The following is a 19219-nucleotide window of genomic DNA, read 5'->3' as shown; positions in this document are numbered from 1 at the left end:
GTTTCATGTTTTCTCTTCAGGTCTTCCATTTCTCTTCCATTTCCTTCTGGATTCCTCTCTGTGCAAGTAGCTCTATGTCCTTCAAGCTCTCCCCTTTTCCAATTCAAGCTACATCTAAATCTCTGAAGAAGTTGGGGGGTTTCTTCCATTATTTTGTTAAGATGCAGCAGTTCTTGTAACTGTAAGGCTTCCCTGAGCTTTCAAAAATTCGTGTCATTCACTGCAGCAACCACTGGATTGGACTGCAGGCAATCTCTTGAATTCTGGCCAGCAAATTTTCAACAACTTTAACAAGATTCATCCTATTACTAGCCAGGTTTTCTCTGCTTTCCTAGACGGCCATTTCAGAACCTCACTGATTGAGTGGTTAGAAACTTTTCTCTAAATTCTAGGTTAAATTAATTCTTGGACAATTTATGCCCTGTAATCTATTAGATTATATTTGCATAACAAATTAGTTCTTCCACCCTCAGATCATTTTGAGTTATTGTTATTCAATATGCCCTCCAGCTTTGAAAGTTCATTTCTACAGTATGGTTCATGGAAAGTGTTAGATATAAATATCTACTCTACCGCCTACCCATTAGTGTAAAGCTGGTGTGCCTTCATGTGCAAAACTTCATCCTGAGTAACATCACCAAAACCAGAGGCTTTCCAGGCTGGCTTTGCTTTGTGCTAGTGATACAGTGCATGGTATTGCTTATCTTACTGCATGTTTAGCAGCTAAGAGCCACCTTCTTTACTGGCTCTCCTTCAGTCCTCTTCAATAGGCTCCTCAAAGCCAAGCTGCCGGAACAGCAGGATATAATGCTCCATAGCATCTTCTTATTCAACCTTGAATTTCATCCCAGGCTAAATGTCTGTTCCTTTATGTTACAGAGAGGAGAGGGAACTCACAGGCCGGCTGTTACTTCATGTTGCTTTCCCATAATGATAGAAAAGCTAACTTGGTATTTTCTCTAGGGATTTTTGAAGAAAGGCTGCCTGGTGGGTCTGTTTACTGATAGGCAGGAATTGATTTAATGGATGCTTACAGAAGTTTCCTTTTCAGAAATGTTCACGGACAATGACTTCACTGTGCAACCATCCTACCCACAACAGCCGAGCCTGGGGCTCCTCACTGATGACTGCATTAGCAGAAATATTGCCAAAGTATTTTCTCTGTTCGTTCCCTGCTATTGGTTCAGTATGGACTGACTATGTAAGGACAGAAAGTGTTTCAATAAAACGTCCTCACCGAGCTGTACAGGTCGTATTTCAAGGGCTTGGTTTTCCAGCTATTATATACCAGCAGGTCACATTTACAGTCACAAGATGGCAGCATAGAATAAAAGATTACTGATATGTTGTATTTGTCACGTACATGTATTAGCTGAATTTCAGTTTGATTCTATACTATAAATGTTGAGTTTAGCAATGCCAAAAACATTTTACCTTTGGTGCTAAATTTATTAAATATTTTACAGAAGCATAGTCACCTTTTTATTTTATGTTTTCCTCCAGAATTCCAGGCCTTTCTTTAAAAATCTGCTTATCTTTGGATTTTCTTCATAGTGAGTCTTTCAAAGAGAAATTGTACTTATAAGCATACAAGCGCAAATGATTTATATCCACATCAGAATTATAGCACAGAGTGTGACAATTCAACTGCTGGCAAGAACTCTTCACTGGCAACTACATAGATCTGATAGAAGTCCACATTAAAAATAAAAATTACAGTGATGTGAAAGATGCATTTTTAAAAACCAAGGGAATACTCATAAATACAAGCCTGGATGCATTAGTAAGACAGATTAGTGAACAAAGTTCTGATCTGAAGGTCCCTGAGGTCAACAGAGAGTTAAGAAATGCCATAATTAAAAGGGGTATCTGCTACCACAGGTGTCTGCAGCCCCTGGAGTACACTGGCCTAGTCTAAATGTCTCCCATAACTTGTCCTGTCTGCTCATTGTCCCCCCAGAACTTGCAGAAGCCAAGCTATTGGTGGGATGATAGACTACCCAGAGCATATTTTTCTCCTACTCCAAATATTCACCCAAGAACGCTTTGACATGTCTCGCAGTGACCTCTGCAAGCGGTAGGCAGACTAAGTCTGTCAATATGAGTAGCTGCACCCAGGTATTTCGGGGAGCCTTTTGGTTTTGCTTTGCAGTCATTCTTTGTTAACCTAGCTGGGGCAAGTGTCTAGAATACAAAATATATTTAATTGCTGATTGTTTCCACAGTTCACAATGCTTTGTATTATTACTAAAGATGTTAATCACTTAATGTCAATGTAGATTGCCAGCTTGTTATCATTATTAGAGGTATGCAGATTCAACAGGGTACGTCACTGATGTTTCCAAAATACCCATATAAAGAACATATACTCGGACTTAATGGAATTTCTTTATCACAGAAGTGATCAGTCTCTGCACTTTCTTCTCATTCAAAACGGCATAAATTCAGAACCTACAAATTAGGAACAGGTGAGAGACCCAGAAGCAATCTTCCCTTTCTGAGTGCCGATGCAAAGAAAGCCACTGAGACCACATGGAAGCAGAAGCCTGGGTGAAGTCAGATGCCCTGGTACTGCCTCCAGTTTGGTCCCGGTTACAATGGCAGCGTGAGGTACAGACCAGTGTCTGATGATGACCAAGACATGAATGATCTCTGTCAGCTTGAAATCCTTTTGAGCTGATTTTGTCAAAGCTGCAAAAGGGGGTGAAAGCAGAATATAGCAGAGGGCAGAGGCGTGCCAGAGCTAGTCTTCTACTTGACCTAGCTCATTCATGGGAGCGTAAAGGTGGAAAGGCAGCAGCCAGCCACGCTGGGGCCCCTTTTCTAAGTGGAGAATTCTTCTCAATTACTGGCAATTGCTCATTGTTTGGTCCTTAAAAGACCTATCATACTGGAATTCATAAAATCTACGCGTGTTTTGGATAAACAGATAAGCATGGCCACAGCTGATGAGACCTCTACTTACTATGAGGCAGTATCCTACCTTCAGCATCCTATCTTCAACCCCAATTGATTCCTTAGGAGGAAAAAGCAAGAAATCCTGAAACATACCAAGCTGGAATAAAAAGTGTTCCTATGGGCAGATTTTTCTAACTCACATCAGTTAAAATTTGGTTCATGTCCAAAAGAATGAAGAGTAATCCTTACCACAGAACTGAATCTTTACCAATGCAGTTCTGAAAATTATATCTTCATTTTCTATTTGAAGCTGTTGTATAGCATAGCTATTTGCTGTTTAAAAAAGCTTTTCTTTATCCCTATTTTGACTCAATTTCAGTTGTGGAGATAGTCCCTATGCTTTTCAGCAGATTTTTTTTATATAGTTATTTCTGGCAGGCATGATTACACAATCTCTAGAGGACAAAGTGAACCCTTACTAGCTTCCTTCTGAGTGTTTATCCAACACTGATATGAATGATCTTAGATATCACCATTATCTTTAATTAGAATAGGAATTAATGGTTACCAATTTATTGTAGCTATTTATATGATTCTAGGAAAAACACAAAAATTAAATTTTAATGTGGAGCCTATATATTTTAAATCCAAGTTTGTGTTGATAAAAAGATTGAAAACCACTATAATTTTCAAGAATAACTGAAAGTCATTGTGCTTTGGACAATTTAAATAATCCTACATTTACCTGTTACATCAGCAACCTTCACATCCATCTTGTACTGAGAAAGAAAACCTCCTTGCTTGTAAAAAGCACCTTGTCCTTTCCCTTTGTTACTTGCATGAACTAACAAAATATGTATATAATAGCAACTGTTTTGTTACCTCTCACAGCTATGTTCTTCGTTCCCTGGCATCTCACTCATTTTTCATTGTTATCGCTTGATTTATTATTATTATTATTATAATCTCCAGTTTAGACAGGAAAATTCTTGGAACAAATTCTTGTTGTGCTTTATTTGTAGGGAAGATGCTATGAATTTATATGACAGTACATAAACAACTGCAACAATCAAGCAAAGGAAATCCAGATGTAAGTCAAAGTTATGGTATTTGCCTTCCTGTTGTATTTCCTGTTTGAGGATTTCAGAGATATTAACAGATGTTACTGAATCAAGCGTTACAGTTGTGTGAAAAGGTGGCATATGTAATAGTATTCTCATTTTTTATATAGGAAAAAAGTGCTACAGAAATAATGATTCTACTTCTGGAGTAACAAAAGAAACATGTCGATTCCCCATGCTTAGATCATAAACTGTGCTATTCCCCTCATGTTTTAAATGGCCGTTTGTAAGTCTTCTACTGCAGAGAAATCCCTTACTTCGCCCCTCTGGCTGAGAAGTAGGCATGCTTTTCATTTGTTCCAAATAGATGAGATGGCTTTTTACTGAAGTAGTCTACTTTTTGTTCTGTGCATTTCATTTCCAGTTGGATTCAAATGTCAACAAATTGATCCTTGGCAAACCAAGCTTTCCACTATGTAATATCATTTCCTCATTGAATTAATTACTTCACTTTATCAGCTGAAATATTGCTTTTAAAGTAATTGGGGACTTGCATATCCATGTTCTTTATGCAAATTAAAATGAATAGCTATACTTAGTAAATGGGAAAACTGCCTAAGTGTTAGAGCTGTTCCCAACCTGGAAATTCATTTCCCACAAGAGAAATTCAGTTGTTAACTCACTCCTGAATTTAAGTTTCAATTTTTAAGCCTGTGTGTCTAAAATGATACTCCTGAACCCAGACCTAAAATTCTAAATACAGGTGGTTCCCTTGCAAAACTGCTTGTCACCTCCAACTGCCTCTAACCCAGTAAGACGCAGTGCTCTCACTTTCTCAGTGCTGAATTATCTGCTCAACTACTTCCTCGAACACCCACAGAAATCAGGCTTTGTTGCACAGGAAGAGCTGGCTCAAGATCAGACCATTCCTTAACCTCCTAAAACAGGCGGCTTCTAGCATCACAGTGTTTGAGCGGTCATCGCAAACAAATGGGAGGGCGTTCCTCTCTCCCAGGACACCAGTTATTCTCCAGAATGAAACACTCAACTCCTGGCTGTGCCTTCAGGACACTATGATGCTGATCATGCGGCTGATTCAGCCAGGTGTTACACCTGCTCACTCAAGTTGGGCTAGAGGTCTAAAAGGTCAACAATAATAACATTCAGGCAAAGTTTTAAAAATTTGACTACTGAGGACATGAGCCAAACATGGCTAAGGAGGCGAGAACAAGATCTGTCGTGGAGGCACACTGTAGAAAAAAAGGGTGAATTGGCACCATGAGCAATCTTAACTCAACAGCATCAGAAGCCAGGAACATGCTGTAAGTAGGAAAGAGTAAATCAGAAGACACAGTAGTTCTGTGAACATTATTATTTTTTTTCTGTTAATTCTCAGGTATTGCTTTATTAGTCTTGCTTGTCCATATCATGGACTCCAATTTAAATGTATGCTTGTGCTCTGCAGACACATCAGGACATATAATTTAACTGTGTTACTGCAAGTGTGAAATATTTCTATTAAACAAGGTGTGCTTTGTATATTACCATAAAGTATGCTGCTTGCAGTTAAGATGATAGTTCTGCATTCATCCAAGGGGGAACACTCAGACATTCAACTGTTCTTATTTTAACTGATAATACCCCTGATTTTATTTCAAACAATCTCACTTAAGGAAAGGGGAAAATGATTGTTATGGATTGTGAAATATAGGAGTACTGGGAGGGAACTGAATGTGCCAGCTGGGAATATACAAAGGAGGGAATGAGTCATGTAACTTCCAGTCATTTGGAAAGGGGTCGTCCTGACTGGGCAGGGCTGCAATTACTAAAATTTATGTATCAAGCATTTATTCCTGGGTTGAATGAATAAATGATCTGCTAGCAGATCATAATGATCATAAATGATCTGCTAGCAATGGTGTGATAAAGGTTCTGTCAGCAATTATATTATAGGGATTTATAATGCAGAACTAAAATAGTGCATCTTGGTCACTAAAATAACTCCAGAGTCAGACTTTGGATCAAGTTATCATAACCAAGCAGCTGACTAATGCCCACAAAAATATCCGTATGCATGGGAGTCATCTCTGTGTAAGCTGGTTGGGTAATTGCTTGTCTAGGATTCTTTTTGCTTGTAAACATCTCTATAGAATGTATGGGTACTTGGTTACGTGAACACACATTTCTGTGTGCAGGTGCTCTAAACAAACACGAACATCAATGCATACGTGTGCAAGTTTTTTAGGCCAAAAAAAGCCATTAGATTGTAAAGAAGCACATATTCTTAAGGCTGAGTTAGAAGTTAATCTACTACTCCACAGTAAATCCCAGTAACAGAAATGCTGACAGTACTTTAAATGTAATAGTGTTAAGAGACATCATTTACAGGACTTTTTCTTAGTCAGCTGCCTGTGTTTGAAAATGTGCTTTCGTAAGATTTTCCAAAAAGGAATATATTTCCTATTGTTTCAGTTAAATTGCTGGGTTCTTTAACCAGCTGATGATTTCCCCAATACCTATGTTCTCATATTCCAAATGTGAACTCCGTGGCTGACAGATGGAATCTCAGCTTTTATTCTTGATACCCCTCCCTGAGTTCTGTCAACTCTTAATGTGGCTTTGGTGCATATAACTTGTTGTAAATTACAGGATCTCACAACAATAATAATTTGAAAATGGAAAGGAAAAACATGTTTAGTTAATGCTCTGCTAGTTGATGCAAATGTAGGGCAGGTAGGGTTACTTTGCAGGAATATCAAGCATTTTCAGTGTAAGTGCCTTTCTTTACAACCTGCCAGGGCTGAAAGAGCAATCCCAAACACATTCCAGTGCATCTTGTTACTCATCAAGGTAGAACAAACCTCCTGGAGTTCCAAATGTTAATTGGATTTTTACGGAGCCTGCCAAATTAAAATTGCCTGCTTCAAAATATATTTGAGCAAAAAACAGGATGGGAAATTTTGAGTTCCAGTTGACAATGTATTCTTATCTCATCATGCTACCATAGAGGGTCTTCGGTGTGTGACATAAGAAATCACTCCCTTGATGCTGTAACTGTGCTATCGATAGACACAGTTTGATATATTGATAGACACAGTGTGTGAATACATCAAAAATCTATGTCTGCACACTAACATATAAAAGATCATGCAGACTACGTTGGCGATACTGGAATTAAATTAGAGCTGAATTTGATCCAAATGCTGTTGTCATGTTTGACAACTGGATTATAAAAGTTAATAATAAAATCAGTAAGTAAAGCAAAAACCAATCTCAAGGGATGACAATTATTAAAAAAATATAGCACTGAACCCTTGCCTGAAAGACACTGGCTGATTTTAGAACATTTCTAATGATAAAACAATACTTAGCTCCTAAACTTGACTTTGATGTCAGTATTCTGTTGTCATTTATATGTAAATAAACATTTGCATGTGTTTATATATATAAAAACAACATCTGTGTTCATGAAGAGCAGTTCTGCATAAAGTTTTTCACCTTCATTATATTGTACACAGTAGATTAGGTGATCTGTATCTATTATAGCATCATTTAAATAGCAAATAACAATTAAACAACAAAACATTTCTTCTTTCAAACTTGAAATAATTCAAAACCAGTCCCAACCTCATGAAAACTGCATGAGTCCACTAAAGGTCATGACTTTATTTTGACTTACAATGACTGAAGTTTTGGTCTCAGACCCATTAGTTATACATTTATAAGCAATACATTTCCTTTTCTATGTATGCTATGGTTCATGTTTTTCATGTGCAACTATAATTACAAAATGAGCCATGATTTTCAGAAATAGGAATCTAAACTAGCAGTCCCAGAATCTCTTAACTGATTCATTTGGTCCTACTGGAGGCTCAGCATCTTTGAAGAACACATTTTTACTGCCTAAAATCAGGAAAGCACTTACCCTTATGTTTAAATCTAACACATTTGAATTCTCTTCTGAGTAGAGATGCTTTCCAGAAGTGAGAGACTTAAGATCCTATCCAGAGATCTCACAATCTAATTTTAGGCACAAAGCTTGTATGTATGTATATATCTCCATACTTTATCATAATAGAAATGCTCTTGCTGAGCTGAGATTTTCAACTATTAAAATCAATAGGACTGTTTACAGCAATTCTGATTGCTCATGATTCTTATAACAGAGATTTCCATCTCCACTCGGGTTTGGCATGACTGAAAACTCATATTGTAAATTCAAGCACAAAACCCAGGCCACTCTAAGTTTGGGATTTCACCTCTGCTGCCTGGACTGGAAAAATATGAAGAAATGGTAGACTGAAACTTATACATTAGGAAACAAATTTTTAGAGGTAACTTATTTTCTGACACTTAGACAAAACACCAACCACTTTCTGTTTGATACTGGGAATTTCATTCTTCAGTACAGGAAACTCATGTTTAGGTGCTGAGACCTTCTTCCCCAGGTGCTCTTCTCTTCCCAGTTCATAACTTTTGGAGCCCTCATAACGTTCTTCCACCTGCATTTTCTCCACTGATTTCCTCCCACCTATTCCCCTCACACCTCATGTCTGGCTTAGCTCTGCTGAGAAGCAGCCGAGGATGGAGTCAAGGGCAGCTGCACTCTTCTTTTGTAACTCTTAGAACCATCTTGTCATGTGTAAAGCCATCTTCAAATGTTATGTAGTATAGCTAAAGATATGTAACAAGAAAAAAAGAGGAAAGAATAGATTACAAAACCTTTCTTCCAGCACTTCAGGATGGAGATTGTGATAAAGTAACCTGGAATCGAAAAGATTTAGGAATATCGCTGTTACTTTACTTTCAAATGTGTGAACCTTGAGATGAAATGCCCCATACATCACTGAGTTCGGTTATGTTGATGTTGAAAGGACCATTTGCTGCTTTTCTTACATAATAGGTGTCAGAGGTTCAGGTATCTGTGCTCCAATAGAGGCAGCAGTTTAAATATCAGTTGTGGCATTTTGCTCAAGATATAAATCCTGAAGAAATCTTGACACTGAGAAATGGAGATCAGACCATGGGCATGAAAAGACTCACTGACGGTCACAGAAAAAGTATTGCCTTGATAAAAACATTCAAGATATCTAACAGGGAAAGAGCTATAAAAATATTACACTAGGCAACTCCTAGAATTCTTAACAAAAATCAGACAATATGAAATTTATTTTTAAGATAATGTGAGTATGCTTTTAAAAACCTGTAATACTGAACTAACTTTCTGTACCTCTGCCCTTCAGTCCTCCTCGAACTATGGTCTCAGGATAAGATGCCACATAAAAGTATCTCAAAAGAATTATTTCTTCCAAAAATTTCAAAGATGGCAAGTGTAGAAAATCAAGCTGTCACTGGAAAGCACCATTGATTTTAACTGTGCAGCAGCTCTTGTGCTATATAATACAGTATCCAAAGCAAACAAATAATGGAAATGTACCAGTGAGAAGTCAAACCCGACTTTCAGGTACTGTAGTATTGCATAACATGATTTGTACTTGCATTACTCAAGGACATGCTGATGTTGAGTAATGCCCTTAGCTTACCTAAGAGTCAACCTAATCATTAGTGAGCCTACAACTCTGGGAAAAAACATGGAAAACTCTAGCATTTTAAATTTTATATTGAGATAAGAAAAAAAATTAATAAGTGAAACAGGTAGGGTGCTAGTGTCTATACAACAATTTCTTATACTGATTTATTTTTCATATGTGTGGATTATCCCATGCAAAAAATCATGTGCTGCTTAGATGTTGAACATAAAATGGAGGAAAGAATCTTTACATGATTTTTCTCCTGTGGGCGTAAACAGATATTTTTAACTTCAGCTACCAAACAGAACTGAGACAGAATTAGATTATACTTCCAACCAATACTTTTGTACCTTGCAAATACATGACAGCTGTGATTCTGAAAGATTTAGAACTAAGTTTGTTAATATCAGTTGTTGCTAAGAGATGCATTGCCTTTAGGAGAAGAATGAATATGCACCCACATACTAAGTGGATCGATGAACTAAAAGTCACAAACCAAATACCTGTTTATATTACAAAAGGGCCTGAACATACTTTATTGTGGAAAAAAATCAGCATTATTGCACTTTGGATTCATAATGAGTTTTGTTGACTTGCCTCCTCAGAGAAGGTGTACTCAGTGATGACATTTTTAAAAATGAAGAATGACTGTAAATCACATTGAAGACTGTGTCTCAATGTCATTCTTGCAGGAGACTTAAGAAATTAAACCATTAAACCATACATACTAAAAAGTATCTAGTCTTTTTTGAATGACACTGCAAAGTCTAAAGAAGTTTGAGCCTCACTGACAAAACGCTTGCAGTGGATGATAGATACGAGATGTTTTCATATAGTTATGAGTATTGCAGTTACTCATAACTGTTTCGTACAGCTATGAGTATTGCATTGTTATTATCATCATTTTAACACCTGCCTCTTCTTTATTGCTAGTTAATGTATTCTTCGGTTTCACTTACCTCTGCTTGATACAGTACACTGAATTTCCACACTTCTCTCTAGACTTTTCTCGTATGTTCTAACCTATGTCCATAATTTACTTCTTGTTTGAGATATAATTTTGTTGACAGATTTTTTTCCATGTTTGTACTGCTCTCTAAAAAGAAGATCTTACTTGACCTCTTTTTAGCACACTTCACTGATAGACCACCTATGTTGAGGGGATACCTGAGTTGGTGGGGGTAAATTACATAGATGGCAAGGTCTGAAAAGACAACAAAATTCTGCCAGCAAAAAGAACTGTAAAAATGATTATCCATTTTCTGAGTCTTCTTCTTAATGACCTTTTGTTGGGTCTTCTGGGGAAAACAAAAAAACATTACAAAAAAGGAGGAGTTTTAGACCATGTAAAAATGTTCTTTAGAAAAAGACCATCCTCACTGAGACAAAGTAGTTGCAGCAACGAGTACTCTGCGACTAAAGCACAACTGAGCTGGACACACTATAAAAGTTTTAATACTTGCCAGTGCCAGAATAAACTTTTCTGATATCAAATAAGCAAAAGTCCCTCTGTGATGATCATATATAAGATACATTATAGGTAGATAAACATTACTCTAGCATATGCATGGAAAATTTAAGGCAAAAAATGAAGTAGCTTGTGCAAGGCCCCAAAGATCAGCAGTGCTGACATTTCTAATAAAATACAAGTAACTCTTAATTCCCAGTCTGTATTCACTGCATGACTATCCTAATGGTTTTTGCTGTTGTATGAATGAAACTGCTTTTTCTCCTTGGAAAGAGTCATTATTTTGAAACAATCCTCCCTTTCCCCCCTACCTGTTAATTATCTCTTGGGGGAAAAAGTGAAACTCCAGCTGTGGGAACATAGACAGGGCTGTGCCTTGTTCTAAGAAAATCGCTTCAGGAAAAGGATTGGTGAATGGTTATGAAACTGCAAAGTGTATTCTGACCTGCTGCAGAGTCACTCCGTAGCATGTCTCAGCAGATAAGCTATGGAAAGCAACAAAATACAGCTTCTCGTGCCCAAAGACCAGATGGTCCCAGATAACTCCCAACAGCAGACACCGTAATGAACCACTACTTCCTATATCAACACTGCTAACATTTTTCAGTAAACAACTTTTCCCCTCTGACTTGGCTAGTTCAAGGACTCAAATATCTAAAGACTGGATTTTGCTGCAGTTGGGTTGACCTCCTGGAAGTGGCCTGTGTGTCAAAATATCACATGTAATAGTTGAAATACACACATCTTTGCATGTGGAAAAGAACACATTAAAATTCCGGCCAATGATGAGTTACAAACTGGATGTAAAGTACAGAAAAAACATACAGAAAGACTCTGTGGGTAGAAACTTGAGGGTAGCTGCTCAATGTGCTTTTTTTGAAGCATCAAAAATATGAGCGAATTCTTAGCTGAACCATATTGCAGTCACACTATTACCGTGCTTTCAGCTGAACTGCTTCAAGTGGAAAACTGGAAGATCTTGTAAACTAAGCAAGGTTATCTTGGGTCAACCCCTGAATAGAAAATGTATGTGCTGCCACACCTGGTGCTGGCAATTTATTAGATTGCTTCTCAGTGGGCCTGAAGGAAGAACATAGCTGGTCGTTAGATGATGCTTCTTGCTGCAAACACCTTCTTTTGGGTGAGACCGATAACAAGGTTGTGACAATTTGTTGCCCCTAAATATCATGCAATGCATCTTATGGATGGATATAGCTTTTATACACAGTTGGAAGGAGAGAAGCAGAGTATATCTCAGGGTGTCATGTAACTGCACGGACTGCAACAGCACTCCAGCTGAGGGAATTTTTCAGCTCTTTTTGGAGCTCTTTGTTCTGCATCCTATTTTTCCAACTGCTTTTTACATCCGCAGAGAAAAGATGGGAGAAGAAAGCCTAAACTGATAATGTGTAGTAACAGCTATCACTGTTAGCTCCCTGTATGATATTCTTATTACACATTGTAAGTGCCTGTAAAAAGCACTCTACTGCCTGAAAATATCAAGACTTGGATTAATCCTACCGGCATTAATTAGTTAATTAATTTTAGGCATTTAGAACCACTAAGGGCAATGGAAATGGGCACCTCTAGTCTATCCAAAGCCTGAAATGCTCTTTGAGACAACTGTACAGTTAACTTACGAGTTTTAGAGGATGACTGCTATGGCCTTCCAAAGAAAGAATAAAACACTCTTTGTTTTCCCAGGACAAGTGGCTAAATATTAAGCTGACTGAATCTGGCATCTGAATGCATGATAAGAACATGAGAACTGAATGTGAAAGAGATCTTGCACTTGAAGTTCAGGCCAGGTATTTTGTCCTCGTGCCCACGTGAATTCCTCCTGCAAACAAGTGCTTCGCTGTTACCTTGAGCTCCCTGCTTCTTACATTCATGTTTACTCTTGTATAAATTATAAGCACTTTGAGAGAGGAACAATTATTTTTTGTTACCATGGCCTCCGACAAGCCTTTTCACTGCCGGTATCGCGCTGCCAGTAACTAACGGCATTTCCAGCCTCAGCACTTGATGAACCACAAGATTTCAAACTCTGGCTCCTGGGCTGGTAGGGCTCGTTGACCTCTGCGGGCTCCTCGAGCACCGGTGCGTGCCCTCCTGTGCCCGGCCCCGGCGGGGTGTTGGGAGCTCCATGCAAGCCAGGTGGCTACAACAGCACCCGCCCTTCGTGCGCGTGGGCTCGGCAGTGGCGACTCCTTCCAGAGGCCTCTTGCGGGAAGAGCTACGCAAACACAGGGAGCGCGAGTCTGTGACCGTGAGTGCCCGGTCTAGTGCAATGCGTGTTATGCCGTCCATTGACATCCTGTTGGCTTTAGAGTTAATAATTCACCTCTCATGTTCCATTTTTGAACAAGGTCTTTATTTGCATGGCGCCGGGTAGATTAATCACATTGTTTGCAACCGTTTTGAACTACTGTCTCCCAGCCCCCGTGGCGGGTGAAGCCGTGACCATTACACACGTTTCTCACGACAGCGGTAGAGGGCCCGCTGGACCCCTCCCCTAGCACAAGTGTCTTTATTACCTATAAAACCAGAGTAAGCTTGCAGGCCGGGCAGAGGAAGGCGCGGGGAGGAGGCGAGACCCGAGCGCGGGGGTCGCGGCGCCTAAGCGGTTAACGGCGGCGGCGCCTAAGCGGTTAACGGCGGCGGCGCCTAAGCGGTTAACGGCGGCGGCGCCTAAGCGGTTAACGGCGGCGGCGCCTAAGCGGTTAACGGCGGCGGCGCCGCGGCAAGATGGCGCCGCGCCGCCTTCGCCCCCGCCCCCCGCGCCGGGCCCCCGCGCGGCGGCCGGGCCGGGCTGCGCCGCTGTCGCGCGGTGATGACTCAGGGCGCGGCGCGGCGCGGCGCGCGGCTCGGGGGCGGCGGGCGCGGCGCGGGTGGCGCTGCTGCTGGCGGCGAACATGGCCGGCGTTGCAGACGCCGCTGCCTCCGCCGCCGCGCCGGGCAGCGGCGGGGAAGGACGGCGCGGCGGCGCCCCGGAGCAGCAGGACAGCGGCCGGGGGGAGCCGAAGACTCTCTGGGGGAGCGGCGAGCCGCGGCAGCCCGCCGCCGGCCCGGGGCAGCCGTCTCCGCAGCAGCGAACGGAGACGCTGGGCTTCTACGAGAGCGACCGGGGCAGGAAGAAGAAGCGGAGCCTGTCGGGTGAGGGGCGGCGGCGGGGCGAGATGCTTCCTCCCGCGTGCCGGGGCGGGTGGAGGGCAGCGAGGGCCCCCGGGCCGGGTTGGCCCCCGCGGGAGACCGGGGCGGGCCGCGGCGGTGTTGCCCGGGGCGGGCGGCGCCTCCGGGGCGCGCCGCCAGCGCTGGCTCCTCGCCTCGCCGACCGCCCCGGCCCGGCCCGAGGGGCCGGGGCCGGCCCGGGCGCCTGAGGCGGGGCTGAGGGAGCCGCGGCCGCCCGCCCGCCCGTGCAAACTTCGGCGAGCGACTTCAAAAAGTGCGCCGGGACCCGGCGGGCCTGGGGAGCGGCGACGTTCAGCTGCTGCGGTAGCGGGGGCGGGCGGGGAGCTTCCCCGCCGGCTGCGCTGCTTCTTCTCTCCCTGCCCTTCGGCTTAGTGGGCGAACCCGGCCGGGTCAGCGGAGTAAAGCCCTTCAGCGTGGCTGGTTGCGCCCCTGCTCTCCACGCGGGCGTGTTCAGGAGGGAGACCGGGGGCAGCGCGGTCCCCGCGCCCTGTCAGGCAGCACGCTACCTGGCGGTCGTGGGGGGGGGGGGGGTGTTAAACAACACGGGCATCGTCCATCGCAGCGTTACAGGCTGAAGTTGAAAGTCGGTTGTTAAGTCCGATACCTGCCAAGGAGCGAGTGACTGCAGCGAGCGCGTCGCACAGCGGTGTCTGGTGGGAGCGGAGCGGTTCAGACCTGGGCCCTGTGTTTCCTGAGCCCCCCCGGGCCGGGAGGGCTGCGGGCTCCCTTAACTTTCTTGCCGAAGTGTGAGGAACCCTTCATCGTCTTCGCGGTTCTTGTTATGTATGCGTACCTACGAGTGCCATAGTCTTTGCCTCCGCTACTGAAAATAACGGTCCTGTTAGAGCCTTGAAGTTGTATGCAGGTTATTAGAAGTCTTTTAAACTAAATGTAGTTTGCTACGTGAGGATTTTATAGGGAAAAGTAAGGGAAAATGTCACGGCCGTTGATATCAGTCTGCACCTCTATTTACATTTACACTTAAACTGGTTATTTCAGGTATCTACAAAGTAATTTTTGAAAACAGGCCTGCTTCTTTTCTAAAAATTGTCACTCAGTGTGGCAGGGTTGATTCAGTGTTGGTAAGGTTATAAATAACTTTATTAGCACCATATTCTTAATTGAGTGGCTTGCTGAAAATCTGCAATTGCTCAAAGTGATGTTCGCATTTTCAGGCTTTCTGCCTCAGTGTTGGCTTGAATGCGATACCGCAGGTCTTATCAAATAGAAAAAAGAAAAATTGGGAATTAGGACTTAATTTAAAATAATCTGCCAAAAATTGAACGCTTTCCTTCTGAATTTGACAGGTGCTGTGTCCGTTTCTGGCGTGTTACATGTCATAGGACATGCAGCATCATTGACTGCAGTTCTGTGGTGTTGATGAAACTGATGTAATTTCCGTAGTTGTAAGGAATTGGCTTGATTGTAGTATTATGAATTGCATTATGGTGAAAACAAGAATGGTCAAGATATATACTGATGTGCCTGAAAGGCAGCTGAACAAATAACTTTATAAAAAGTAAGGAAATTGTTATTGGGGGAGGTGGGGGGGTGGAATTCCTAACTGTGATCCAGCAATTGATTTTGAATTAAAATAGTTAAAAATCATTGGCACTCTCTGACTCTTCAGGACAGAAAAACATTAGAAGAACAGGCTTCTTTGTAGAGCAACTAAAAATTCTAACTCATCTAATAGTAGCAGTATGTTAAATAGTAAATAGAAGTAGGGTTTATTCCTGATGGTAAAGCAGGAGTGGTACTGTACAGAGAAGTCATTTAGAGGAGAAGGAAATACTTTAAAAAAAAATATATAGTGCTGTTTTAATCTCGATTGATTTATTTGAGTGTTTATGGAAGAAGTGTCCATTTAGGATTGACGGGAGTAAAGTGAGTGCCTGGAATTGTTGCATTTAAGGTTAAAGTTATGATTATATACCAATAGAAGCTTACTGAGGTGCAGTGCATTTTGCATTTGCACAAATTTTCCTTTCCATTTCTAGTTAATGGTTATCCTTTGTGTAGCTATGCACTGAAGTATAACTTAGGTAAATCATTATCATTTTACCTTGAAGGAATTAGTGGCCTTTTATGTTTTGAAGATGCTTGTGCTTTTCTGTCCTGAGGTGGGGAGATAAATGAGAATACCTTAAGCACTAAGAGTATGCTATCTGAACAATTTAAACTTAGGCCACAGTCTAAAACTTTCTGACTGCAAAGGAGAGAAATTTGAAGTAGGGAAAGAATTTAAAGTAGGAATTAGAGTGTTTACTTGTTTTTAAAAGAAAATGTTGCTTTGATAGCAGAATTAAGCCATTTTTCAAATGATTTATTACTCTGTCCTGCCTTGGTGTCTCATGCTGTTCTTTTGCTTACTGTGTTTTTTCTACAGGGTCAGCCACTGATGTGTTTTCACAGCTGGCACAGAACTAGGGCTGATGCTGGGTGGCAGTAAGTGCTCAGAAAGGAGGTGGCTGAGTGACTGTGTGCTTCAGTGCATCCCCGTTTTGCAGTCACAGTCTGCAGCTTGTGTTTTGATCAGCCTCAGTCATGAGGAGTGATTCTCTCTTAACCAGGGCATGAAAGTCTAGCCAGGTGGAGGAAACGTAAAATGATTTGTTTTTCAACAGTAGGCCCATGAATGGGTTTGTGTGAGGTAGGAAGGAATGGGAACGAATAGCTCATTAGTTAGAACCATAGAATATCTCAAGTTGGAAGGGACCCCATAAGTTACCCCATGGTGGTTGCCTATTTGCATATATTTATTTCGCAGGAAACTTGTTGTTCGAGATGCATTATCTTTAAGTTAGAGAAAGTCGGTTATCTGAGGTGGAAGAAAATACACCTGAGCAGTCAACAGAGTAGTGAATTTGTGTGTTTATACCTAAGGTTATCTCTTCGTACTTTTTAAGCAAGAAAGAATTGGGAAAACCAAGAAAGTCAGAAGTGATAGTGTTACAAAGGAAGACTGCAGAAAACAAGTTTGCAAGAGATCTGAACAACAATTTAGTGATATCATCTTCTGCCTTACTTCACTGGAATGAACTTTGATTGAACCTTTACTTGTAAATATTAGGTTTTTTACTACTCATTAAACTATGTGTTGGTTTTGTTTGTTTTAAAATAAATACCTTTAAGGTTTACAGTGGCTTTGGCCTACTTACTAGAAGTGGATCAGTAACATATAAATCATCAAAATCACTATCCAAACAAGCTCATACAGGGAAAAACCGTTCAGTTCAAGTAGTTTAAAGCAAATAATGATTTATTAACAATACATAATTAACCAGCAGTCAGTGAATTATATAGCTTTGGTCAGTATCAGCAACATGATAAATCACAATGCTAGACATACATAGAATGTTAATATACCACCACAAACTTCAAAATGCCCATTTGTAATCCCCACAAGTTCTAATCACAGTCAATACACATGCCCTCTACCCAAGGCAGTGTAGGTTATAAGCACACCCTGCCTCTTCTGCTTCTTTTATACTTCTGTTCGAGCTGATTCCTTCTTTGCTTTAAAACTCTTTGTAATTTTCTGGCTACTCTTCCAATTAATGGTCTTCATCATGTTCAATGTGGTGAATATTGAGAAGCCACTGTCTCGGACAGTTTTGGGTGAACTCTTCACGTGTAGCATCTATACTTCCATTCCTCTCTTAACAGCTGTTATCTAGGCTGTTTTAGTAAGGGTGTGTTATGCAGTCTCTTCCTCCTCCCCCAAAATGTGGAACATTGTACTATGCAAGGTCCATACACACCCCAGTAGTCACTAAGGCTTTGGCTAAAATCTGAATTTACTATTTGTGAGCATGTTCTTGTGTCATGATAAATGCTCTGTAGCTTTTCACCTGTCTGTCCAGATAAGTGATTTCCATCTTTTGGATGTTGTGTGAACACTGAGAGTTTCTGTTTTTAAATGCCAATAATAACCAGAAATGTTGAACTTTATTGTAGTGTTCTGTCACTTCTGAAGTGTTACCAGGAGGTGGTAATGTCAGACCTTGTCAGTGAGTGTCGAAGCTTAAGCTCAACCTCCTTGTGCTGACAGCCTGAATTTTCATAATTATAATTTCATATTTTATTTCCTTTTGCAAGACTGGTCTGCACAAAGTCTTTTTTAGAAGCCATATGAGTTGACTAAACATGGGTCAGTCAGCCTTTGGCTTATTTACCTACAGCCATTAAAATGCAGAAGACCTGTACGTGCTTGATGGCTTTTTGGTCTTGAAAGAGTTCGGTCTGATCATCAAATGATCAGCATGCTTGTACTGTTTGTGCATTGAATCACTTGGGATCATGTATCATCAGTGTTGTGATCTTGCAGAAAGTCGTTCTTTATTTTAAAGAACAAGCTCCTAGTGTTGCTGAGAGAGAAAATAGCTTTTAAGAAGTCTTGAAGTAGAGCTTAGTAAATTTAGGAGGACTGTCAGTACATTAAGGATTAGGTCCACTCAGGATACTGCATTCAGTGTAGCTGCTTTGAGTAATGTTTTGGAGAAGTGGGATGTCTGATGACAATGGTTGGCTGGGAAAAGTAGCTTGTTTTGTTTGTTGAGAGGCAACAGGGAAATGGGAGAGCATAGGACTTGCTTCTCATATAGGTCCTTCCATACCAAGTTATTTGACATTCTGGTTATGATCAGCAGAAACCTTCTGCGTTAGGTGTGATGTAAATGAAACATGTAGCAAGCAACGAAAGCATAGCAGTCTTCTCATTCTTTGGAGATCATGCCTGAAGTATCTTCTGCTTATGTGTGTTCCTGAATGTAGATCTTTCATTGCTGAGATTCATCAGTGCTGAGCTAACAAGAGGTTACTTCCTTGAACACAATGAAGCAAAATACACAGAGCGGAGAGAGAGAGTATACACGTGCATGCGGATACCAAAAGAACTGGAAAAGGTGAAGTATACTTCAAGATTTGCATTAAATTATTTAAAGAAATATTTATTATTCGAACACTTTTGCTACTAAAAAAATTAAAACAGCTGTAATGATTACTTTTCAGTGTTAGTAAGTTAAACATTTGTGTTTTGGGGGTTTTTGCCTATGTTTGCTTGTTGC

The 19219-nt window shown here is 41.0% G+C and overlaps 1 protein-coding gene and 1 long non-coding RNA gene across 6 annotated transcripts in view; one reads left to right on the top strand and one right to left on the bottom strand.

Annotated features, from left to right (window-relative positions):
- Nucleotides 1-7607: 7607 nt before the first annotated feature.
- On the bottom strand, nucleotides 7608-13596 carry LOC115347350. Its single transcript, XR_003925460.2, has 2 exons — nucleotides 12824-13596; nucleotides 7608-8633 (listed from the first exon to the last, which is right to left on the bottom strand). It is a non-coding gene; the product is annotated as an uncharacterized LOC115347350 (long non-coding RNA).
- Nucleotides 13597-13813: 217 nt separating this feature from the next.
- TAPT1 (transmembrane anterior posterior transformation 1) overlaps nucleotides 13814-19219 on the top strand; it is a 48840-nt gene continuing 43434 nt past the window's right edge. Inside the window, exons 1-2 of one of the 5 annotated variants that reach the window (XM_030008541.2) lie at nucleotides 13814-14114; nucleotides 18927-19057. In XM_030008541.2, coding sequence (XP_029864401.1) covers nucleotides 13874-14114; nucleotides 18927-19057 — 372 coding nt within the window. In that variant the 5' untranslated portion in view covers nucleotides 13814-13873. Of the gene's footprint in view, nucleotides 14115-16570; nucleotides 16599-18926; nucleotides 19058-19219 lie in introns of those variants that run through there. The other 4 variants (XM_030008535.2, XM_041119515.1, XM_041119552.1 and 1 more) reach the window with 4 other exon arrangements.

This window comes from Aquila chrysaetos, chromosome 1 (genome assembly GCF_900496995.4).
Source record: "Aquila chrysaetos chrysaetos chromosome 1, bAquChr1.4, whole genome shotgun sequence".
NCBI classification, from domain to species: Eukaryota; Metazoa; Chordata; class Aves; order Accipitriformes; family Accipitridae; genus Aquila; species Aquila chrysaetos.
This window is presented reverse-complemented; position numbering and strand designations above follow the sequence as displayed.